General features: G+C 41.1%; 1 protein-coding gene across 4 annotated transcripts; it reads left to right on the forward strand.

Moving 5' to 3' along the window:
* The first annotated feature begins 1868 nt into the window (after positions 1-1868).
* LOC100699860 (nipped-B-like protein) lies at positions 1869-24317 on the forward strand. 4 transcript variants are annotated; one of them, XM_019361089.2, is made up of 46 exons: positions 1869-2076; positions 3325-3471; positions 3860-4025; positions 4273-4373; positions 7062-7170; positions 7264-7412; positions 7689-7819; positions 8478-8568; positions 8697-9221; positions 9325-10875; positions 12083-12265; positions 12539-12610; positions 12716-12805; positions 12895-12995; positions 13120-13206; positions 13290-13521; positions 13996-14147; positions 14248-14328; positions 14450-14550; positions 14644-14773; positions 14887-14969; positions 15104-15236; positions 15329-15472; positions 15565-15651; positions 15763-15980; positions 16073-16175; positions 16265-16363; positions 16583-16729; positions 17108-17242; positions 17349-17447; positions 17556-17609; positions 17717-17825; positions 17919-18055; positions 18170-18310; positions 18410-18503; positions 19038-19192; positions 19387-19477; positions 19570-19743; positions 19860-20050; positions 20190-20297; positions 20553-20753; positions 20887-21033; positions 21132-21481; positions 21569-21743; positions 21933-22121; positions 23602-23961. In XM_019361089.2, exons 2-46 carry the CDS (start codon positions 3408-3410, stop codon positions 23959-23961), a joined length of 8040 nt encoding a protein of 2679 aa, XP_019216634.1. In that variant the 5' UTR covers positions 1869-2076; positions 3325-3407. The 4 variants fall into 4 exon arrangements, with proteins under 4 accessions (XP_019216634.1, XP_019216632.1, XP_025764814.1 ...); XM_019361087.2 differs by having other exon boundaries at positions 1871-2076; positions 4273-4403; positions 23602-24317; XM_025909029.1 differs by lacking the exon at positions 1869-2076 and adding an exon at positions 2083-2191 and having other exon boundaries at positions 4273-4403.
* Positions 24318-25615: the final 1298 nt, after the last annotated feature.

Here is a 25615-nt window from a genome sequence, read left to right on the forward strand (position 1 = left end):
AAACCCCAAAGATAACACAGTGTGACAGCCGCAAAACAGTATTTTTGCATTAACAAGGGGATTCCCAAAGAGCTCTTAGCTAAAAACTTGGCACATCTCTGTGTGGTGTGCAGGACAAATGAAGAAGTGATAGGCCTGAAAAGCTATCTACTAGCTATCTAGATGTAGATGTCCTTGAGAAATGGGAAAAATCCAGCAAAGACTTGAGACAGGACCTGATGATGCATCTGGTCCTTCAGTTGACCCGTCTACTGTTCACTGAAACCTCATCAGAAATGGTCTCAGGTGAAGGGTGGCTGTCAAGAAGTGAGGTAGGGAGAAAAGGCTGAAGTATGTCAAATTACACAAGAACTGGGTTGAAAAATCAGTAGCAACAGGTCTCATGGAGTGATGAATCCAAATGTGAAACTTTTGGTTCAAATAGTCATCAATATGTAAGGAGGAGGTCAGAAGAGAGGTACAATAGTGAGTGTTTGCAGCCATCTGTAAAACACAGTGGATGCTCTGTCATGGGTTGGGTATGCATTTTGGCCAGTGGTGAATGAATTTTGCCTAATATATGTTCACATATTTCAATAAACCGGTAAAATTATATCAAATTTTCCTTACAAAATATAAAGCAATGACGGTTACCTAAAAAAACACCCTTCACAGTTTAAATCTAAAAAGTAAATTTTTAAAGATATATAATTAAACTGAGGTAAATTGTGGGCTAAACGCTTTCTGTGTTTTCTACGTTCTTTCTGTGTCTGTGTGAGTTCTCTCCGGGTATTCTGGCTTCCTCCCACTGTCCAAAGTGGGGTTAGGCTAAATGGTGATCCTAAATTGCTCGTATGGGTGCAAATGTGAGTGTGAATGGTTGTTTGACTGGCAAACTTGTCCCTAGAGTGGAATAGAATAGATGGAAGTATAGTAAATATGTTCTTCCTTCTTTGGAATTATGATAAAATGTCTTTTAAAACTTCTTTTTTTGTTCTTTTTCATTTTACTGAAAAGAAGATGGAAAATAAAAGAGGACTCATTCCACTGGCCCATTCTCAATTATACAGTAGTTGTTACTGTTTGGGGTTTGTTTTCATAAGTCAAACTGTTGCTGGAGGGATCTTTTTTTTTCTTTTTGTCTCAGGAAATGAAAACACAAACTTTTGATAGTTTTAGAGAGAGACAGAGAGGTTGTGGGGAGTGACGTAGGGGAGGCTGTTTGCTTTAATCTGGGATAACTTGACTTTTCCTCCACAAGAGGGAGACCAAATCCTGTTTATGAAACTAAATCTTAATGTGTCTCAAACCGAAGCTAAATGGTTTACTACTGGTGTATTATGTAGTGTTGTAATGTAGTGTGAATAAATGATTTAATATACTCACGTGTCCCCAAACTGCTACAGTCCTAATTAGTTTGGGTCATGTGAGAACATTTTAAAGAGGGGCCAGTGAATTTTGTAGCTCTGGGCAAGCTGTGGTTAAGTTTTTTAGTAGGAGGCAGTCAGCTGATTGACTGCTTTCTGTCCACCCTTGAATAGACCAAAATATACATGTAATAAAATAAAAAGTCATCAGAAAACCACATCATTTTATTTAAACAAGTGCAGCATAATGGGGAAAGCTTAAAAAAAACTCTAGACATTATTATTATTATTATAACAGGGTATAAATATGTGTATAAACCACAAGCTCTGTGATAGCAATAATGAAACACAAGTTACACAATGCGTTAGTTTAAGGCTTTTTCTTAAGGGTCACTCTGTAGGGGATACATTTTGGATTTCCCCCTTTCCCCCCTCCATCAACCTTTTTATTTTTTGTCCTGAAAAATGACCTGATACTCGTTAGCGTCGCCTCTAACCAAGCTGCTCTCCCCTCACGGCAGATATGTCCGCCGGGAGAAAGAAGGGGTAAAAAAAAAGAAAAGCCAGGCAGGGATTATGTGTCAGCTCCGAGGGAGCTGTTTGAACAGTGGGACGGAGAGGGAGCTAGAGACTCTTCTCCTGCTCCAGCTGCCATCCTACTCCTGCTCCTCCCCCTCCTCCTCCTCCTCCTCTCCACCAGAACCACTTCTCTTTCTCATCACATCCAGAGGTAAATAAGCTAGGTTCAACTGTTACAGCCTCTTTTCGGGCAGATTGTTTACCTCCCTGCGCGTTTTCCGCTGTCAGACAGCCACCGGGAGCCGTTACAGAAATCAGCCGAGGGGGTAATTCTGATTTGTGATGGGGGGTCTGTGCTTTGTACCCCTGCCTCCTTGGCGTCGGGTCGGGGTTACGCTTCCTTAGGCAAGTCCGAGGTCCACTTTCAGAGCTGGAGATGCGACGATGAAGGCCACAGCAAGTGCGAAGTGTTAATCTAAAGCGATACGCGACCCGTGCGATAAAAAGAGCGATATCGAATAAGCAGCACACGGCTAACCGGGTTTGATGCACTCCCGGTGATGCTAGCTAATGCAAGTTACAGATAAGGCTACACCTAGCCAGTTAGCATACATTAGCTACATCTTCAGTTGTTGCTAGCCGGCTAACCGCGAGTTCATTTTTGTCACTTTCACAGACGTCGTCGCTCCGCTCTTCCTCATAGCAAGGGTATGAAACAACTAAAATAATAACAACAGAGTATTAACGTAGTTATAAGTGTTGTCAAGACGAGCTAATGTCTCTGTTTTGTTTCCGGGCAGTCCCGGGAATCTTAACTGGCTCTGAAACAAAAGAAGAATTTTGAGACATAATTAGCTAACAGTGGCTTTTTCTTTTTAAATCGCCTTTGGATTTTGTTTTGTATGTTCCGTCGGCGAAACTGAAAGTATAAACACGGACAAGCAAGCTCAAGAGGCCAGAGACACAAAAACAACACACAGAAACACAATCGGTATCACTTTATTGTGTTTTTTAAATGAGTGATTAAATGAGAGCTGTCACCACTCGAGTCTACCTGCCAGTGTACGACGTGCGTTTGAGATCTAAAGTAGTTGATTGCCGGTGTGTTTCCGCTCTCACTGTATTTTCGACTTGGAGCAGGTTGAAATTTCGCAACTGGATTGCATATCCTCAAGTTGTGTATGTATATAAGGGGAAATTGTACCGGGGAGCAAGGTGGCATTTCCAACAGAGCCTTAAATCAATAACTGATAAAGCCATGCCCAGGCTTGTTGTGGGGCCTGTGTGAATCGTGTACCTCAGAGATTCAGTTATGCTGGCACTGTAATAATGCCCACTCGTGAGCTCACACCATTTCTAATCCCCATCCCAGAGCAAGTACATTATAGCTGTCTGTAAAATAACGGGCCATTTCTTAATATAATCCAATCTTGTTGCCACTTTTTTCTGTCTTTTGCAGCACTTTGGCGATGTGACATATAGGACGATTGGTGATATTGACCAACCTGTACATTGACACGACCTCTTGACCTCATCTTCAGCATGAATGGTGACATGCCTCATGTTCCCATCACTACTCTTGCTGGAATTGCTAGCCTAACAGACTGTAAGTGCAACATCATCACAGCTTAAACACTAGCATTCAGACTAAAATGAGGCAAGACTAGTGATTACTTGAATGCCAAGCAGGCCGAAATTAACTGGGCATGTAGTTAAATGAACGTCTGAATACTAGTTATTGTGATTGCAGAGGTTATAGATTTATGTACCCCATATCAGTTTCAGAAATGAAAAAAGAAACATATGTAAAATATATTGCATCCATTATTGCATTTAAGTACATGTTCTGAAACCTTTGGATTGTTTATCCAGATTAGATTGTTGCTGCAAATTTAAATAGTGCATTGCCAAACAAAGTGTTACTGACATTACTTCTACATAGGCGTTTCCCTGTACAGTTTTATGCCATGATTTTCTTTTAACTGTCCTTTCAGTGTTGAACCAGCTTCCTTTGCCTTCTCCCCTACCTGCCACCACTGCTAAGAGCCTCCTCTACAATGGAAGGATCTCAGAAGAGGTCAGCAGCCTGCTGGTGTGTCGAGACGAGAGTCTAGTGACTCAGCTGGCGCATAGCCTTAACCAGGTTTCCACCGAACACATGTAAGTTTCACTCGCTGAGCTTTCATACCTCGCTGCAGTACTGTTTTTTTTTAAACTCTTAAATTATTTTTGAATTGCACAGAAACTATTGCCCTGACAGTGTGTTATTTCAGAGTAATGACTGTTTAGCTCAGCACTGTAGTCGGGTATTGCCATTTTAATGCCAGTGAGCACATTACAGTAGCTGGCTTTTGGGAATAGGTGGCTCTTGCCTGTAACATAGATTGTTCTTCTGTTTATTTTCCAGAGAGTTGAAGGACAACTTGGGCAACGATGAACCCGAGGGCGACATGCCAATGCTCCTACAAACTTTGCTGTCCAGGAATCCCAAAATCTTCAGGGACAAAAGTATGCAAACCCAGCACAAGGTTCTGGGTGGTAAGGAGGAGACACTGAGACATTGCTGTTGACTCTGCAGTTGATCTTGCTGCATGCTTTCTCTCTGCGGGTACCTTAGTTTAGCTTAATTATTCACCTGAGCATATCTTTTGCCGGATGTGCTACTTAGGCTTTGTTTCACCCTGTGTGATTCCCACACTGCAGTCATTGTCACCACAGGAGGAAACTGTGGAATCATCACACAATACAGAATAAGCATTTTAGCCTGTTAGAGGAAAGTGCAACTATTCACACTGTTATTGCTGGATTGGATCGCGCTGATTACAAGAACTGAGCTGTCATTGATGGGTTTTTTGGGGGGGGGGTTTTCCCCCTTCTAAGACGTACTAGGGAGTGACAAATATGGAAACCACTGGCAAGTGTGTTGCCGACTTTTGTGTAAATGTAGGTTTAGTTTTCATGGGTGAGCATTGGCGGTTACATTGTTTCAGCACAAAAGGTGAGGACAAATGCTAACGCTAACTATAGATACTAGTGTATCTGCCCTTTGCACCGATAGACCTGTGTGTAGAAAGTGAAAAACAGGCCCCGTATGGATTTTTGAAGAAGTTATCTTAATCGCTTGATCAACAATAGTAATGATCCAGTAAGTTTTGTCTTTGTCGTGGGATGGCCAGGCTTGCGCTGTCTCGTTACTAACAACAAAAACAGGGCTATTCTTTGTTTTGGTGACCAGCTTTCTAGTCAATTGCCTACAGCGTGCATAAAATAATTGTCTTAAATCAGTTTCGGCAGTCACAAGGCGTCTTCACCTAGTTGTTTGGACAGATCCTGGCTCTTTTATCTCCTAGTCTTTAAATGAAGCTATGTTCCCCTATTCACATGGGGTCACCACAGTCAGCTCCGCATGTTTGATTTGGCAGAATTTTTTTTTCTTTTTTTGCCAGATGCAAACCTCAAAGGGTTTTGTGTCTCCTCCTGGGGTCAAACCAAGAATCTTTAGCTTGTCAAGTGAAGCTACATTAAAGGTCTAAGCCAGGGGTCCCCAACTCCAGGCCTCGAGGGCCGGTGTCCTGTAGGTTTTAGATCTCACCATGGGTCAGCACACCTGAATCAAATGATTAGTTCATTACCAGGCCTCTGGAGAACTGCAAGACATGTCGAGGAGGTAATTTAGCCATTTGAATCAGCTGTGTTGGATCACAGACACATCTAAAAACTGCAGGACACCGGCCCTCGAGGCCTGGAGTTGGGGACCCCTGGTCTAAGCTATAGGACCAAAAATACCTTTTATTCAATTTTATTGTTCAGCACATCCTTTAATTAGTTTTTTTTTACAGAGGCTGTTTCTCTGTTGATTATTTAAAATAGGGAATTTTTATTTTTTCATTTGTTTCTAGTAGATTGCGGTGGCTGTATAAATCTGGTATACAAATGTCTCAAAATCTGGCTTCCCATTAGAGGTTAGGCTCTTCGTTGGCACTTGTGTGAAATAGCCCTTTAAATCTGTCTTCATATTGGTCATAAAGTCAGATAATTAAAATTTAAAAAAAAAAGGGAACACTGTTTGTTTGATGTCTTCATTAAGTTAAAAAATAACTGTTGATGTTTATTCACCCTAATATAATTCGGGTCTTTTGAATTAATAATAAATGGCATCTGTCAAAAGAATTTACAGCCAGAGAGAGAAACAGCCTAGCTCTGTTTGTTTTGTTGTCATCGGCTAGATTGCTCATTGCCATAGACAGTTTCATATTTGTCTTTGGCTTTAGCTTGGGAAAGTATTATTATTATTATAGGAACAGCTGCAATATCTCGCAGTCACAGGTGGTAATTGTAGGAATTATTAATAATATTATAATAATATTAAATATAGCAAGCAAACTTTTAGGCATCATTATTGAGGACAGTGACAAATGCAAAATGAAAACAAGAAAAAGTAAACAAGTGTTTGTGGTAATGACCACACTCACAGCCCGTAAAAATGTGGAGTCAAGCATCATTTAATACTAATGGATGATAATGTACATAGCCTTCTCCTTTGCTTTACTCTCGCCATACTAACCTCTTTCTTCGTCACTCTGAAATTCACTTTGTCAGATTTTATTTTCATTACTTGAAAATATAACGCTGCTCCTGCAGTTTAGTACCAAACGCTCTGACATTGCAAACAAACGTGCATTATAACACGATTACCCCACTGTTAGGACTGTGAAACCATGTTTTGTGTAATGCAACAACCGTCACTAAACATGCCCTCAAAATGACCGCAGACTGGAATGGACACCTTTCCTGCATGGTTAATGGAAAAGGATGGTCAAGATTGTACCGGGCCTGTTGTATTAAGTGTTCACTTCATTTTGCATTTGAAATGTTTTCTTTATAGGACTATTTAACACAGTTTTTCATCCTGGATATTTAATGTTGCAACTTTCTTCCTCATGCCTCAGTGGTAGAGAAAATATATATTATTATGTTTGAACAGGATCAGGATAATTTATAAAATACTTACTTGCTAATTACTTATTATAGACTTAATATCCTGGAACGAGAAAAATAACCTGCTTTATAGTTTAATATAGTGAACCCAGTATTCCTACTCAGTAGGCAGGCTTGGTTTAGCTGGAGAAATGCACATGCTGAGCTTCTTGTTTGATATGTGTCTAATTTTATTTTATTTTTGTCTTTATCTCATAGGTGTAATGCCGCAGCCAATAGTGCAGCAGTATAAGATTACTCAGAATCAGGTCCATGGGAGTCCAGCCTCAAACTATCAGCAAACCACTGTCCCTCAGAGCCCCTCTGGGTAAAGCAGTGCCACCGTATTGTCTGATGATGAAAAGCAGAGGCATGTATTCCTCAGCTAAGACTTCTTTTCCTTTGCTTTCCTCATCTGCAGATGCTTTACATCACCGCAGTCTGGTTCAGGGCCACGCTTTGTACCCCAGCAGAACAGCCCTATACCTAGTCCCTACACCCCCCAGAGTCCCGCGGACTACATGCAGTACAATCCACCCAGTTATTCCCAACACCAACACGCTCAGCAAGGTGAGTGTAATGTTTGGTCAAGAGAAAAGTATCACATAAGCTGCATGTCGAATTGCTTTTAGTAACGACAGAAAATAGCAAACTTTTGATAAGTTTTATGTGCATTTGTGTACTTCAGCAACCAGTAACAGTGCACATGGTGACTTGGATAGACCTAGCTGGTTGTATGCAAATTACTTAACTGATCCCTAATAACATAATTAACTTATATACACCGTTAAGTGGTGAGAAAATGAGCAAAAATCTAACTAGAATTTTAATTCGCTTTTGTTTCAGTTACGAGTGGCTTGAGAAATATCCATGACAGCAAAGTCTCTGGACATCTATCAACTGATTTATCGAATCACAATGCGAGACTGGGCTCAGATGAAGACTACATGAACGTGGCTCACAGACTGGGAAATGAGGTAATGCCGAAATTCAAGATATCATGAACTGGACCTCAGCTCAAACTAGGCGTGGTTGAAAAAAATAAATAGAGCAAAGTGTCGGGATATTTTACATGGCATTAATGCATCAATACAGGGAGACCAAATATTGATATTTGATTTAATAAATTAAAATACTCTGGAAATACTATAAACAAAATGGCTCATCTCATGCAGCTGAGATGATGCTAGCTGAGCAAACTTCGATTAAATCAGCTCAACCAAAAAATTACCCAACACTGGACACACTTAGCTTGACAACGCTACCGAGTAATTCAGAGCAAGCTAATGGGTCAACTAATGAGTAAAAACAGGACAGCTAACTTGATCCCATTCAGTCACAGACTGATAGCAGACTGACCCCATCTTATGGCAACATTTATGGCAGTGTGTGCTTAACAATCTCAGTTTGTCACAACTGAAGTAAGATAAATTATTGGATAAAGCAGATATTGACAAAGGTTAACTTTGAGGATGTAATTTGCAGTTGAAAAAGGTGATAAATCATAATATGTGTTATCACAATACTCGGGATATCCCAAAATATAAAAAATCAGAAAAAACATTGTATTGTGTCTGGTGACTCTTATGTCTAGCTGACTGTTAAAATAATAAGAAATGTCTTGTGTTTCAATAGGAGCATAATTCTCCAATGAAGGCTGCTGCATTTTCAGTGAGATCACCACAGTCGGCATGTTCTCCAGCTGGGAGTGAAGAGACTGTACAAAGTATGCTGCCTTAGCAACAAGTTAATTCTTCATTTTTGTGTCTTCAAAAGAACCTAATACACCGTTACAGAAATCATGTTTGGCTTAAATCTGTGGTCTTCACAATTCCACAATTTGTGTTTCTGCAGGGTCTAGGCCTTCCCTCATAATGCAGTCGCCTCCAGCTGATGTGCCACGAGGTGCACCGCCTGACCAAATCCTCACCTCGTCTGATCGCAAGAAGAAACATAAGGAGAGGAGTAAAGAAGAAAGTGATCCGATGGAAAAAAATGCCTTGTACGATATAGTTAGTTCACCAAAAGACTCGACCAAGCTGACCTTAAAACTGTCCAGAGTAAAGGTTCAAGACGTGGATCAATCTGAGGAGCTTCCCCCTGAGGCACATATGGAATTGGAACATGAAACGGTTATGATCAATAATAATAATAATAATCAGTTATCAAAACCTGCCCAGGATGTTCCAAACAAGTTAGGAGCTGACGATCAAGCAAACTGTCAACAGGCTGCTGTGCGGTCAAATGCCATTGAAACTGGAGTCACTGGCAGAGTTTCCTTTGATGATACAGAGATAGACACACTTGCAGAGATTGAGAGGATAGAACGCGAGTCAGCCAGTGACCGAGAACGATGGTCTAAAGAAGTTCAGGACAAAGGTGAAAATCTATGTTTGCTTTTCCCCTGTGCTTCTTAGCATGTTTTTCTCCTCTGTCAGGTTGTTTGTGTAGAGTTGCTAAGTTGAAGTGTTCTTTCTTTCAGACAAGCCGCTGAAGAAACGAAAACAAGACTCGTATCCCCAGGAACCTGGGACCGAGTCAAATGATGGGGCTGCCATTCATGGGTGCAACAGTGTCAACAAGATGACACCCAAGAAGACGAATGCTGCAAGTAATGGTGCCAGTCGGCCTGCTTTGATGGTCAGTATCGATCTACAGCAAGCTGGCAGAGTAATAGGACAGCCTGTAGTGGTCTTGGAATCACAGCCGCTGTGTGAGGATCACCTACGTCGCCTGAAGTCAAACCCCGATGGAAAGGTCAAAAGGGTTGGCGATGACAGACCTGGGATCATCAAGCAGCATGCTGACACTCTCCAGAAGTCTGGCTCAGATGGACAACCGGAAATGTATAAACAGAAGCAGGAAAGCCGGCGTGAATCAAAACACAGACATGACGACAAAAGTGACAGCAGCAAGGGACCGTCAGATGACAGAAGGCCAGACCCACGGCAGAAACATGACAAGCATTCAAAGTCACGCCACAAAGAGGAAAAGAATCACAACAGCCACCGAATGCTTGAAAACCGACCCGAGACCCCAAAAAACACGAGCAAGACAGAGCGCTCCAGACATGGAGAAGACAAAGGCAGGGATAGAGACAGAGATAAGGACAGAGAAAGACACAAGGATAGAGACAGAGCAAGAGACAGGGACAAAGAGAGAAACATAGAAAAAGAGAAGGAGAGAGACAGGGACAAAGAGAGACACACAGAAAAAGAGAAGGAGAGAGACAGGGACAAAGAGAAAGAGAGAGACAGGGACAGAGACAAAGAGAGACACATAGAAAAAGAGAAAGAGAGAGACAGGGACAAAGAAAAACACATAGAAAAAGAGAGAGACAGGGACAAAGACAGACACATAGAAAAAGAGAAAGAGAGAGACAAAGCCAAGGACAGGGACAGGAAACAGAAGATGTTAAGAGAAAACTGCAGTCGAAACTTAGCTGACCTGCATACTAAACCTGACAGCACCAGACTAAAGCACGATGGAAGCAAAAAATCAGCTGACCCCAATAGTCGACAGAAGACAGGCAATTCCAGCCTTAAAAATCCCCAAAATAAGGACCAAAAGATAAGTGAGGATGGCAACATTAAGTGCCAAGCAGGAGACAAACGTCAGTCCTTTGAGGCCAAACCGAGCGAATTCCCTTCATACCTTCTGGGTGGCAAGTCAGGGACCCTGAAGAACTTTGTGATTCCTAAATTGAAACGAGATGGAAAAGATAAAGATCCCCCAAATAAATTGGTCGAAGTCTGGAGCGAACCGCGAGTAAGGCTGGAGAGAGTCTCATTGGTAGATAACTTAAACAAAGGCGCTAAACCCGTTGTCGTGGTTCAAAAACTCAGCGTTGACGAGGTGAAAAAGATCATTAAGGAAAGCAGGAACGCACACGGCTCCAGATCCAGGAACTGGTCATTTTGTGAGAGGACAAACAAGCGAAGCCACAGTATGATTAGCAAGAGATCCAAATATGCTGAGTTGGCCTCGGATGATGACCAAGACAAGGATGACGATGAAGACTCTGACAATGAGCGTGAGTATCACTGCCTTTTATAATCTCATGTTCTCAGTCGTGTAAAAACTGAAATCATGTATCGCCTCTGCTCTCACAGTAGCTTCTAAAAATGCTGCTCATTTTTTCCACGATCTGCACAAGGACCTGAAATAGTCAGAACCTGTTGCTATGGTTCAGTTCAAGAGAAAATATTACTCCTGCTGGATGTGCTTCCTCTTAAAGTTGCACTGAAATTTCATTGAAATTGTACCTGTTTTGACCTTGAGCTTTTATTGCATGTGTTCTGGCAATTGTGTTCATCCTTTTTGTAGTGCTTTTCTACCTGTTTTTGTTTAATAGTGTCTGCTGCCCACTTGTCCAGGCCACTGTTGAAGCATGTTTAATCTCAATTACAGTTAAATTACTGATATCGTTAGGCCTTAAAAATTGCAAGTCTTTAGAAGAGCACATGGGAATTCTGTAAAATCTACCAAAGTGCTTTACCGTCTCTACTTCTGATGGAATTTCCTTTTATTTATTGACAGTATTTTGACAGTGATGCATTTTTTTTGTTTTCTTTGTGCACCACTATAGTGGATTTTAAGTCAAACCAGTATTTCACAAAAGTATTACATGAAACTTTTAGCAATTATGGCAATTTTTATACATAGTCCCCCATTTTCAGAGGCTCAAAAGCAAGTGGACAGTTGAATTAAAAGCAGGTTCGTGGCCGGAAGAAGCCAGTTCCCTTGTTATTTAATGACAAATGGATCAGATAAAATGTGTAACTCCCAAGTATTTAACTTAAATTTGGTAGCTTTTAATTGGAACTTAGCATGAGGTCCAAAGAGTTATGAGAGAAAGACGCCATCATTAGACGGGAAAAACAAAACAAAACCTGTCAGAATGACAATAAAACCTTTAGACTGCAGAGTCTTTTCAAGTATTAAAAACAATCCTTATTTTAAAATTTGTATTAGTTTGTCCAATAACTTTTGACTCTCTAAAAATGGAGTTAATGAAGTACTTTTACAAAACCTCTTGGATTACAGCTCAAAGTGTGCACTTCAGTCACACCTTGAGTTAAAGTCATCAGTGTTGGTGTACAGAAGCAAAAGTACAAAAATGTAACTTTGTCCTAAAAATTAGACCTAATTATAAATTATACACCTAATTGCATGTAAAGCAGTAATTTACAATGCAAATGCTGTCTCAACGTGTACTCTTCTCTGTTGGTGTTTTTTAGATGCAAGGAAAAAGAAAAAGAAAGACCACGATAAGACATGGAAGCATGAAGAGAGAAGAGGTTCTGGAGAACACCGTCGAAGTGGAGGTTTTCATAACGCTCGCCGAGGGTCTGGTAGCCGTCAGCGCGACTGGAGAGATGAAGATTCAGATGAAGGCTCTCCCCCACCGAGCCTGAGTGATGGTGAGATTTTTTTTTTTTTTTTTGCATACGCTTACCAGTGGATAAGTGGATAATCAAATAACGTGGTGGCCAGTGAAGCCCGTGCTTTCACTTTTTGATTAGATTCCAGCTGTCCTGTCATTCAGATTATCGTTATTTAAAATGATTGGTCATTCCGGTCCCTGGGATGTGTAGAATACAACATCAATTTCTTTCTCTGTTGATGGCTTGAGGGTTGGTTGTTGCTGCTGCTGATTTGGCTACTATTGTGTGTGTGTGTGTGTGTGTGTTTAGTTGCCAGAAAGCAGAAGAAAAAGGAAAAACAGAAAAACAGGAAGATTTATGATTCCAAGTTGACACCAGAGGGTATTGACCTGCCACTTTGAATTCTTTTATAATTAATTCATAATTTATTTTATTAAAACATAACGGATTTGTATTAATCAGTTCTCAATGACGTTAATCTAACAGAGATGATGGACTCCTCCACATTTAAGAGATTTGCATCAAATATTGACAGCGTTCTTGAGAATCTCGAAGACGTGGACCTCACTGCCGCAGGTAGTTATGATGTACTCTGCTGTTTTCAAACTCTTTGACATTTATCGAGTGTTACATTAAAAAATAGTGACATTGTAACTCTGTGCCAGATGATGACGAAATACCTCAAGAGCTCTTACTCGGAAAGCAGCAGCTGAGTGAGCTGGGCAGCGATTCTGCTAAGATTAAAGCTATGGGCATCTCTAACAAGGTGAGAAGGACATGTTCTTGCAGTGTTAAATTGTTGCACTCATGCTGACAGCATTTTGTTATTGTAAACAACCTTAATTTACACCTACTGTACTGTCAAAGTAACCAATTATTTTTTCCCGCAGTTTTCATCTAGTAAACTGGTGAAGTTTTTGAATATTTTGGAGAAGAACATTCAGGACAGCGTCAAACTTTCTACCCTAATGAACCATGTAAGTTCTCAGCCTGATCTTAGTTATGCTGTTCAGGCTCAAAATGTGAAATTTATTTCTTTTTTTAAAAAACTGAATCACAGGATAGTGATTCCATGGATGAGGAGCGGTTGTGGCGCGACCTCATCATGGAGCGGGTGACCAAGTCGGCCGATGCTTGTTTGACTGCACTCAACATAATGACATCTCCGCACATGCCAAAGGCTGTTTATATAGAAGATGTGATTGAGAGGGTGCTGCAGTACACCAAGTTCCATCTGCAAAACTCTTTGTACCCTCAGTATGACCCCGTCTACAGAGTGGATCCACACGGAGGTCAGCCACAGTTTTATTAAGTTCTTTTTAGCTGTTTTAACAAGTACAGCAATAATCATGATTTCCAAGGGATTTAAAAAAATGTGTATATTTTAGCATTTTGGAGTTTTTAAAACTTTACTTACTTGAATTTCTTACGGCATTTTGGAAATGGTTGATAATAAAGCCAGTGACTTTTGGTCTAATTTGACTAACACAAGTTTTTTATACATTTTAAATTCTCTTTTCCTCCTTTTGGCCACAAAGCATTTTGAATCTAAAACTAATGCGTTTACCAAAGTTCCTCCCATGTAACATACATTGTGGGCTGTACCATCAAGTATTTCTTATCAGCTGATGTTAAGACCCTGGATTTGAATCTAAAGATTGTGTCAGAATATCTGAGAAATTCTAACATATTCCTTCTGGTTGTTTTTTTTGTTGTTTTTTTAAAATAATTTCTTCTTGTTTATTTATCGGATCTTCCTCACCCAGGTGGCATGCATTCTTCAAAGTCCAAGAGAGCCAAATGTTCTACCCACAAACAGAAGGTGGTAGTCCTGCTCTACAACAAAGTGTGCGATATCATCAGCAGCATCTCTGAGCTCCTTGAAATCCAGCTGCTTACTGACACCACAATTCTGCAGGTGCAGTTTTGGATCTGCCCTCACATCACTCAGATTTGTGTCCTCATGTCACCTTGGCTGTTGAGTTAGCTCATATCTCACTTTTGTGCCCATCTTTTAGGTCTCCACCCTTGGCATTACACCATTTTTTGTGGAGAATGTTAGTAAACTGCAGTTATGTGCCATCACACTAGTGACTGCGGTGAGTATTACTATAGGTGCTTCTGAAATTGATTCAGATTAGGTTTTTGATGGGATGCTTCAGTGTGATGTCTGGACTGGTGTATTTTGATGCGGTTGTTTCTTATTTGACTCTTGTGTAGGTGTTTTCTCATTACAAGAAGCACAGGCAGCTCATTCTTGAAGAGATTTTCACCTCCCTGGCCAGACTGCCGACTAGTAAACGCAGCCTGAGGAATTTCAGGTAACTGCAACCAGAGTAAATATTTGCTCAGTATCAGATGTTTATTGAGGCCCCCAGTGTAACATAAGGAAACTGATGTCTCATGCTCCCCAGGCTGAACAGCAGTGACTCAGATGGAGAACCTTTGTATATCCAGATGGTCACAGCCCTTGTTCTTCAGCTGATCCAGTGTGTGGTCCACCTTCCCTCTGAGAAAGAGACAGACGATGAGCACAATAAGAAGGTAATATTAAGGTTTTAATAGAATTTTTAAAACCGTATTTGCCTTCAGTAAATAACCAAAACAGGTATTTTAAGAGATGCTCAAACTGTTTTTATTGGCCATTTATTGTCTAGGTGGATAAAGATGTCCTTATTACAAACTCTTATGAAACTGCCATGAGGACAGCTCAGAACTTCTTATCTGTGTTCCTCAAGAAGTAAGTCGTTGTTCCTACTCTTGCTATAACCTGTCATGTCTGTGTGACTGTGACTCCTTATAAGTTGTATCTTTTTCTGTGGAATAAGCTGCACTGCATGTGTTGCTATTCTGTAAGTACTCTGCATGTTTCAGGTGTGGCAGTAAACAGGGAGAGGAGGATTACAGGCCGCTGTTTGAGAACTTTGTTCATGACCTGCTGTCTACAGTTAACAAGCCTGAGTGGCCTGCTGCTGAGCTGCTCCTCAGTTTACTGGGCCGGTTGCTGGTGAGTGTCACCACTCATCATCTGCCCACTAGGAAAAAGTTGCAGATGTTCGGTTTTCTTATGACATTTCTCCTCCATGTCTTGTGCTCCAGGTGCACCAGTTCAGTAACAAGCAGACAGAAATGGCACTCAGGGTGGCATCGCTGGACTACCTCGGCACTGTCGCTTCCCGTCTGCGTAAAGATGCTGTCACTAGCAAGATGGACCAAAAGGCTATTGACCGCATCCTCAGAGAGGTAGACTAACAGTTATGGAATAGGTTTAACAGATAAAAAACCAACCAAGATGTCGATCTGCTTTTAAAATGCTTTTGGCATTTTTTTCACAGACTGAAGGCAGCGACGAGATACCAAAACTACAGAAGGCTTTGCTCGGCTACCTAGATGAGAACATTGAGACCGATCCGGCATTGGTGGTGTGTTTTTAACTTGATTTTTCATGAACTAAAATCTACGGAACTGCTTTCGTGTTTTAAAAAAATGTATTGTACTCTGCTCTTATATATTTATGTGTTTGTTTCATCCAGTTTGCTAGGAAGTTTTATATTGCCCAGTGGTTCAGGGACATTACAAGCGAGGCAGAAAAAGCAATGAAGTCTCAAAGTGAGGACGACGAGGACTTGAAAGGTCACCATCATTCCAGGGATGTTGACTTGACCGCCGAGATCATGCAGAAGGCGGAGGGGAGGAAGAAATTCCTCCGCAAGGCCGTCAAGACGTCAACATCACATTTCAGTTCCCTGAGGTAAATAGTGCTTCACTCACGACACTACTTTGCCACATTGCTCGTTTGTCTTCTCATCCTTATAGTAAACGATCCTACGACTTTTCTTTCAGGATGAACTCTGACACAATAGACTACAACGACTCCTGTCTGATTGTTAGATATCTGGCCTCCATGAGGCCGTTTGCACAAAGCTTTGATATTTATTTATCACAGGTAAGATGATCAATTTAGCTTAAACATGAGTGACTGTTTATATTGTGTCAGCTGTCATTAATTTTTTTCTCTCTGTGGCTTCAAACTAGATCCTGAGAGTGCTGGGAGAGAGCGCTATTGCAGTCAGAACTAAAGCTATGAAGTGTCTCTCTGAAGTAGTGGCTGTAGATCCAAGTATCCTGGCACGGGTAGGTCATTCAGTATCGACTGCTACTTGGCTCTTGCAGCTTGTCTGACACAGAACGTGTTTCAGCTGTTGTGACTGTGCAGATTTGCCCGCAACTGAGCACCAGAGCTGTAAATGCTGCCCTGCTAACGTGCTGCTCATGGCTCGATGCCACAGAGATTGATAGCTATAGTTCTGTCCTGTCACTGTCCTCAACTAATTTTCCTTCTTTATTTTTAAGCTGGACATGCAGCGTGGGGTTCATTGTCGCCTCATGGACAACTCCACCAGTGTGCGAGAGGCTGCTGTGGAGCTACTCGGCCGTTTTGTGCTAAGTCGACCTGAGCTCATTGAGCAGTACTATGACATGCTCATTGAAAGGATACTGGTAACTTCTTCTTCTTTCCTCCAGTTCTTTTACGTACATGAGTGTTAACCTATTGATGTGCTAAAGTCTGGATTTACTTTAATCACAACATGTGTTCTTTTATGGGTTTGTAAAGAGAAATTTGTCCTGGAAAGTTTAATTCAAAATGCAAAAGTTTATAAGAGTTTAAAACATCTTTTTTCCTGCAGTGCCACCTAAAGATCAAGTGAAGAACTGCAGGAATATATTTCTGATATTATTTTCTCTTACTCTTCCTGTCTGCTATTATATTTATCTATCATTTTCAGTGTTATATTTCCACTGGATAAGTAACACTTTTGATCCATAAGTGACAACAAAAGGAAATTAATGTTCAGTTATCCCTTTGTCTTTACACAGGACACAGGCATCAGTGTGAGAAAAAGAGTCATTAAGATCATGAGGGATATTTGTCTAGAGCAGCCAGACTTTCACAAGATCACCGAGATGTGCGTGAAAATGATCCGGAGGGTCAACGATGAAGAAGGGATCAAGGCTGGTGTTTTTTCGTTGTTTTTTTTTTACTGTACATTTTTACAGTTGACTGTTGGTAGTAGCGTTCATATACAGTGTGTCTAACTAAACATCTTTTCCTCTGCAGAAACTGGTGAATGAGACATTCCAGAAACTCTGGTTCTCCCCGACTCCCAGTCACGACAAAGAAGCCATGACCAGAAAGATCCTGAACATCACAGACGTGGTGTGTATTATCAGGGCAAAAGGGGGAAACAAAAAACCAAAAAGTGATCTTATTTAAATAAGTAAAATGAACTAACTTGTGTTGTTGTTTTTTTTTATTTCATTCCAGGTGTTGGCATGTAAAGACTCAGGCTACGACTGGTTTGAGCAGCTTCTCCAAAATGTTAGTTGACTTTGTTGCTGTCTCAGAAGATGCTTGTCTGCACTTTTTCATTTGGCACTCTTTTTAATTACTGTGTTGGGTAATTTTTAATTTCTTTTTCTTTTCAGCTGCTGAAATCAGAGGAGAACGCTTCGTACAAACCTGCAGGGAAGGCTTGTGTTCAGCTAGTGGACAATCTAGTGGAACATATACTAAAATATGAGGAGTCTCTTGCGGGTAAATGTATTCTGCTAAAAAAACAAACATAGGTGTGTATTTGCTGATAAAAGTCTTATTACAAATAATAACCCTGTTATGTTTGTGTCTCAGATTGTGAGGACAAAGGGGTCAGCTCAGGTCGTCTGGTAGCGTGCATCACCACTCTCTACCTGTTTAGTAAAATCAGGGCAGAGTTAATGGTTAAGCATGCCATGACTATGCAGCCCTACCTGACCACCAAGTGCAATGTAAGTACTGTGATAGTTTTCTTTCTTTTTCGAATGTTTGAGATGATCACACACAAGCTAAACACGGACCTGGACAGTGCAGCTGCCATGTGTTTTTGTGCTGTCATCTATCAGAGTCAGAACGACTTCATGGTGATATGCAACGTGGCTAAGATCCTGGAGCTGGTCGTGCCTCTGATGGAACACCCGAGTGCGACTTTCCTCACTACCATCGAAGAAGACCTAATGAAGCTTATCATCAAATACGGCATGACGGTAGGTCTCGTTTGCAGCTCGCTGCTTTCAGAGGTAGCTTTAAAAACCACAAACAGCGTGTGAGACAGTTGTTCTGATACAACTTTTTGTGCTTCCCAGGTTGTGCAACACTGTGTGAGCTGTCTTGGTGCTATTGTGAACAAGGTCACACACAACTACAAGTTTGTTTGGGCTTGTTTTAATCGGTACTATGGTAAGGATGTTTTTTTCTTTTTTAAGATAAAACATAACATTTCCCAAACATTTGTTATGTTTGGTTATTTAACAGTCCTTACTAATCTAATATGACAGTGGAGTTTAAAAACAAACACTTGTTTATGCTGTCCAACACATCTCAGATCAGCTGGTTGTTCTCTTTGTGGCTCAGAACAACTTTGCCAATAGGGAAGTTGCAGAGTGCCCTCTGGTGGACAAACTATCCAACATCAACATGGTTGTGTCCTCTCTCCTCCTTGGTTTTAAATTTTCAATCACCGGCTGTTAAAAAACGCTGGTAACAATATATCGACAAATGATCAGTATCAGGTATTAATAGAGCCAATACACTGGGCCAATTATGAGTTCGTGCCAAGCTGACGGACAAAACACGATGTTGTGATTTCAGTCCTAGAAATGAAAAGCTCTGTGAAAACCTAAACTATATAAGCGCAGGCCAGGAAATGCAATTGTTCACCTTATAATTCGACTTCGCATTAAAGCTCACTTGACTGTTTGTGTTATGTTATAGGAGCGTTAGCAAAACTCAAGACACAGCACCAAGAGGATCCCACCAGCTCCACCCTGGCTGCTAACAAACCCACTCTTCTGCGCTCGCTCTTCACTGTGGGGGCTCTGTGTCGACACTTTGATTTCGATCAAGAAGAGTTCAAAGGTGCTAACAAGGTAAACCCCGGCCTTTCGCTTAAATGTTGTAGTGGCTCCATGGAGTTGTTGTTAAGACATTCTCCTAACTCATGAAAGATCGACCTGTTTTGAGACTGGGAGACAGGGTTTCAGCATGAAGGGTACCCAGCATGAATGAATGTGAATGAAGACCGCAAGAGCTGTTTTGATTGCTGGGTCTCTTTGTCTCTTAGATTGTCATCAAGGACAAAGTGTTGGAGCTTCTGCTGTATTTCACTACTCACGAAGAGGAGGAGGTCCAGATCAAGGCAATCATAGGTTTAGGTATATATCCTACACCTCAGAAAAGGCTCGTATAGATGTGTTTATAGTGTCACTTAATGTTTACAGCTTTCAATCAATTCCTCTCTTCCAAGGGTTTCAGTTCATCATGCACCCAGAGCTCATGTTTGTGCAGGAGGTGAAGGTTCTTTATAACAGCATCCTGTCGGACGAGAACAGTTCAGTCAATTTGAAGATCCAGGTCCTCAAAAACCTGCAGACATACCTGCAGGAGGAGGACTCTCGAATGCAGGAGGCTGACCGTGAATGTGAGTTTAACAGTTCCAGCTCACGTCCATTGTTATCCATGCACATGCAGTGAAACATGGCAGCCACTTAATGTGACACCTGCACACTCACCAGGCTGATGTTTTTGCTTCTTCAGGGAAGAATAAAGCCAAGCAAGAGGATCTCAAGGAAATGGGGGACATCTCATCGGGCATGAGCAGCTCCATAATGCAGATTTATTTGAAGCAGGTTCTGGAGTCCTTCTTCCACTCGCAATCCACAGTTCGGCACTTTGCCTTGAGCGTCATCACCCTGACTCTCAGCCAGGGCCTCATTCACCCTGTACAGGTGTGTTCACAGTCTTACATCAGTATAGCCTGATAAGGTTTATTTAAATTTTCTGAATATTTTTCTAGGTGGGTTTTTTTTATTTATTTTTTTATGTTTTACAGTCTGCATACTCGTAAATTGTAAATTGCTGTTTCAGTGTGTGCCCTACTTGATCGCTATGGGAACAGACCCGGAGCCAACAATGAAGAACAAGGCCGATCAGCAGCTGGTGGAGATCGACAAAAAATACTCAGGCTTTATTCATGTGAGTTGGCTTGTGGTTTTTGACAACTGGAAAAATGTGAAAGTTTAAAAAAAGGTGGGATAGAATAGAACTTTATGTGTAGTAAATACATTTACGTCTAATACTTTTATATTATTATTACGTTCTGCAGTTTGTTTTTTTAACTCACACCTGGCTTAAAAAACACAGGCTTTAAAAATAAATTGTATTTCAAATGTCATCATTTAACTTGCCCACCTAATGAGTTATCTCACTGCTTTTGGGGGTTTTTTGCAGATGAAGGCTGTGGCAGGGCTGAAGATGTCTTATCAGGTGCAACAGGCCATTAATGGATCCAAACACGCTGTCATTCGCGGTTTCCGTCACGACGACTCCGACTCGGCTCTCTGCTCTCATCTCTACACCATGGTCCGTGGGAACCGCCAACATAGACGGGCTTTTCTAATTTCCCTGCTCAACCTGTTTGACGACAGCTCTGTAAGTTCACCTCTTTACTTTGGCATGATTGACCTTTGTCAGGGGATATTTACGTTGCTGTATTTGCCCTCAGAAGAGCAATTACACCTGTTTGTTATTTAAAAATGTGCATTTTTGACTTTATCTCCTGCAGAAAACAGAGGTGAACATGCTGCTGTTCATAGCAGATAACTTGGCCTGCTTCCCTTATCAGACCCAGGAGGAGCCTCTTTTCATCATGCATCATATAGACATTACCCTGTCTGTCTCTGGTAGCAACTTGCTCCAGTCATTTAAGGAGGTGCAAAGCTTTGTCTAGTTTTGTTTATCAATTGTTATGCTTGGTCGCTGTGCTCAAGAGAAGATGCATATCTGACCTCTCTTTTGTCATTTGTGCAGTGTTTACGGAAAGAGCCTATAAGGCATGAAAAGAAGATGAAGATGAATAAGAAAAAGAAAAAGAAGAAGCATTCTCGGAGGAGGAACTACAGCTCTGATGACGACGACGATGATGAAAAGGATGATGAGGAGAGCAGCAGCACATCCAGCAGCAGTGACGAGGAGGAAGATGTAGTGCAGAGGCGAAAGGGTTCCGATTCCGACTCTGACCTGGAAAATGAGGACGCAGTGATGGACCGTCTGCCTGAAAACACCAAACCTCTGCTGGAGTTTGCCAGTGCATCACAGGGCATTCTGTTGCTGCTGGTGCTCAAACAGCATTTGAAGAATCTGTACGGCTTCTCGGACAGGTGGGCCTCGGAGAAAACGCAAATCTTTTATAATCTCTTTGTGAGCAATGCAAATCGCTTTACTGAGCAATTTTGTTTGTGTTACAGCAAAATCCAGAAGTATTCACCGACAGAGTCTGCCAAAGTATATGACAAGGCAGTGAACAGGAAATCTAAGGTGCACTTCAACCCTAGTCAGACACTGGACTACCTAAGGAGTGATCTGGCCAACACAGATCTCAGCTATGAGGCCAAGAAGAACATTGCAAAACAGTATTTGGATGTAAGCTTTCACTATACTCGTGTCTCAGCTTGGAAACATAAGCAGTAGCTGTGTCCATTAGTCTGCATGTAATAATCACGGGAAGTCTTATTGGTTTTCTGTCCGAGAAACTGTTTGTCCTTTGATTTGTAAAACACATGCAGGCTAGAAATGATCGTTATTACATTTTTCCTGCCTTTAATTTCTTAGTTCAAGGTTCTAATGGATCATTTGGATCGGGATGAAGAGGAGGAGGACGGTGAAGCAAATGCCAATGCCAGAAACAAAGCCATTACTTCGCTGCTGAGGGGTCCAAAACCCCGAAATCACAACCACAGTAATCATGCAGCTCCAGTGGAGACAGATGATGAGGAGAGCGAGGATGAAGATCCCCCTGCTGTAAGAACTTTATTTGTTTTCCTCATGGTATCTGCTACAATGCTGGAAATATGTGGTGGCGTTTGTTATGCTGGGGAAGAAGTGCCAGAAAATGACAGATTGAAGCAAACTGACTTTTATTGCATGCATACACATAAAGACGCCCACACCATTGAACATTTATTGAATTTTCCTCTGTAGAGAGGGGGCTTATGGTAATGTTAGTATGTACAGTGTTATGACTTGAGCACTTCTACAGAGGTCAGACAAATATTATAGATATAAAAGTCATGTGTAAAAGATGGCTTTCAGCAGACTGGAGTCCTGTGAAAAACACCCCATGATTCAACACCTTGTAGAACCACCTTTAGCAGTAATAACTTAGCAATAACACAGCAATAACTCTGTGTGATTTTATCAGCCTCTTACATTTTTATGGAAGAGTTTTGGCCCAAACATTACTTCAGTTCATTGAGGTTTGCAGGCATTCATTTAGACGCAGCTCTTTTAAGGTCCCGGCACAGCATTTCAGTCAGGCTGAGGTCTGCACTTTGACTGGACCGTTACAGCACCGCGATTCTTTTCTTTTTCATTCTTTTTCTACTAATGTGCTCTGGATCATCGCCCTGTTAAATGACCCAGTTTGAGCCAAGCTGCTGTCAGCTGCCAGACAGACGACCTCACATTTGACTCTAGAATTCTTTGGTATAAAGAAGAGTTCATGGTCGATTGCAAGGTGTCCAGATCCTGTGGCTCCAAAACCCTAAATTCTCACTTAGTTTTCATCAAACATGGTGCTGTGCATTATGAACAAATATCTCCACTTTGGCATCATCTGTCCAAAGGACATTGTTCCAGGAGTCTTGTGGTTTGTTCAGATGCAGTTTTGCAAATCTAAGCCCTGCGGCCGTGTTCTTTTTAGAGAGATGAGGCTTTCTTCTGGGAACCCTTCCAAACAAGCAGTACTTGTTTAGTCTTTTGGCTAATGAACTTTAACATTTAACTTTCTAACTGAGGCCTGTAGAGTCTGAGATATAGCTTTTGGATTTTTTTTTTTGCAGTTTCTCTTAAGGATAGCACAATCTGACCTTGGGGTGATTTTGCTGGAATGTCCATGGCACTATGTGACACTATGTTAACACACATCTGAATGCTCTAGAGCAGAAAACGGCTAAAACCTCTGCTTTTACAAAGGTGCTCAAATTTGCTGACGATCAGCTTTAAAGTGCATTCGATTAGCAGCATACTTCTACAGCAGCATACTACTTAGCTACAGGGCAGATCACTGTACTTAAACCCTGCAAAGCATAACCAAATAAATTACAGTAGATTGCATTCAACACCGCCGATATTGCAAAGTTGTACATTTATATTAATGTTTACAAACAACAGACGTGAAGAATGATTTTCAGTGTTTAACAGTGCTTTGTATCTACAGCATATCCATTAACATATTATCCCCACATAAATAAGAGTTTCTGACACTGCCTGTCATTCACAGCGAAAGCCAAGGAAAGGTGGAGACTGTGCAGAGGATTCAGGTAACATGAACGAGACAGTAGAGGTAATGGACATCGTAGCCATCTACTGTCCCAAATACAAAGACAGGCCGCAGATTGCCAGGGTCGTCCAGAAGACCAGAAATGGCTACAGTATACACTGGATGACTGGATCTTACTCTGGACCCTGGGCTGTCGCAAAGAAACGGGACGGCCGCAAAAAGGTGCCTTGGGTCGACAATATCAAGGAGTCGGACATTATTTGCAAGAAAATCTCTTTGACAAGCGGACAGAAGCTCACGAACAAAGTGGCACAGACATTACGGGCGCTGTACGCTGCCAAGGAGGGGACTAAGAGTTAATCAAAGAGATTAGTGAAACATCTCGCACAGCTCAACACTATGGATTCAATATGTTACGTACACAGAAGTTAGATTAACGTCCTGGTGGTGGAAGAGTGTTGTAAACATGTCTGTTTAAATACAGACATGTTCAAAGGCAAGGAAAAGACAAGAAGGAAATGTTTAGGAAAACATTGTGTGGGAGTTCCTTCGCTGTTGTGCAGCAACTTGGTTGTTTGATTTTTACTCCCACTGTATTATAGATGAACTAAAAAAAATGTGTTTATATCTGAACATAATTCTGTAAAAAAAACAAAGTGAATGTTGGAAATTAGTGTATTGATGATGTTCTTAATAAAGTGTTTTTTGAATTTAAACTAGCACCAGATGGATTTATTCACTTGACCTGAACTTCAAAAACTTCTAACTTTCGTTTTTCTCCTGTTTTAGACATTTTTGTTTATTACCTTCATTCTATAATGGACTATCTTTGATATAATTTATTTATGTTCAGACAAGTGCAGTATCTGTGCCATTATTGTTTTTAATATAGATTTTTGATGTTATAGAGCACAGAGGAACAAAAAAGAGCGAGCGCCTGCTCTTCTGATGGAATAAATACTGCAATAAATTTTTCTTACATCTTTGTTACTTGTTTGCGTTTTTTTCTCCCGCAGGCATCAGACCGTGTAATGTGCTTGCTTTTTATTTTCCCACCGTGTGTTTGACACAGATAAATAGGAGTGATTCTATGAAGTTAATTTCAAAAAGGCACATAAGCCCATGTGACAGAAAGATTAAACTCATCCGTCAATGATTCATAAAATGTTACCACTTTCAATTCACTGAGCAAAATTTGTCATAAAAGGTAAGAATTTTTAATCTGCTGTGGGCACTTTGTTCCTGTCTAACGAGCTTGTGTGTTTTATGAGTATTAGTGTAAATATAATCATGCTAATAGGTATATGCAGTTTATTACGTACACCTTTCTACCACTGAGTTTACCCCCCTTTTTGCCTTCAGAAGTTCTTTCATTTTTTGGGGCACAGATTCAACAAGGAGCTGGAAACATTCCTCAGATATTTTGATCCGTATTGACAGTTTCACACAGTTGCTGAAGATTTCTTGGCACCGCATCCCAAAGGTGCCCTATTGGATTGAGATCTGGTGACTGTGAAGGCCATTTTAGTACAGTAAACTCACTGTCATGTTCAAGAAACCAGTTTGAGATTATTTGAGCTTTGTGACCTGTTGTGTTATTCTGGTGAAAGCAGCCATCAAAAGATGGGTACACTGTGATAATAAAGGGATAGATGGTCAGCGACAATAATCAGGTGCTTAAATTATGCTCAGTTGGTACTAAGGGGCCTAAAGTGTACCAAGAAAATATCCCTCACACCATTACAGCACCAGCAGGCTGAACTGTTGATACAGTGCAGGATGGGTGAACGGCTACCCTGAGGTACCCCTGAGCAAGGTCCCGTCCCCACACACTGCTCCCCGGGCGCCGCACTGGTGGCTGCCCACTGCTTCACTGAGTGAATGGGTGAAATGCAGAGAAGAATTTCCCCACGGGGATCAATAAAGTATACATTATTATTATTTTTTAATGTTGTTTACCCTAAATTCTGACCATAAGAAATTGAAACTAATCAGACCAGGTAACATGTTTCCA

Source organism: Oreochromis niloticus, linkage group LG7, assembly GCF_001858045.2.
Source record: "Oreochromis niloticus isolate F11D_XX linkage group LG7, O_niloticus_UMD_NMBU, whole genome shotgun sequence".
Taxonomy (NCBI): domain Eukaryota; kingdom Metazoa; phylum Chordata; class Actinopteri; order Cichliformes; family Cichlidae; genus Oreochromis; species Oreochromis niloticus.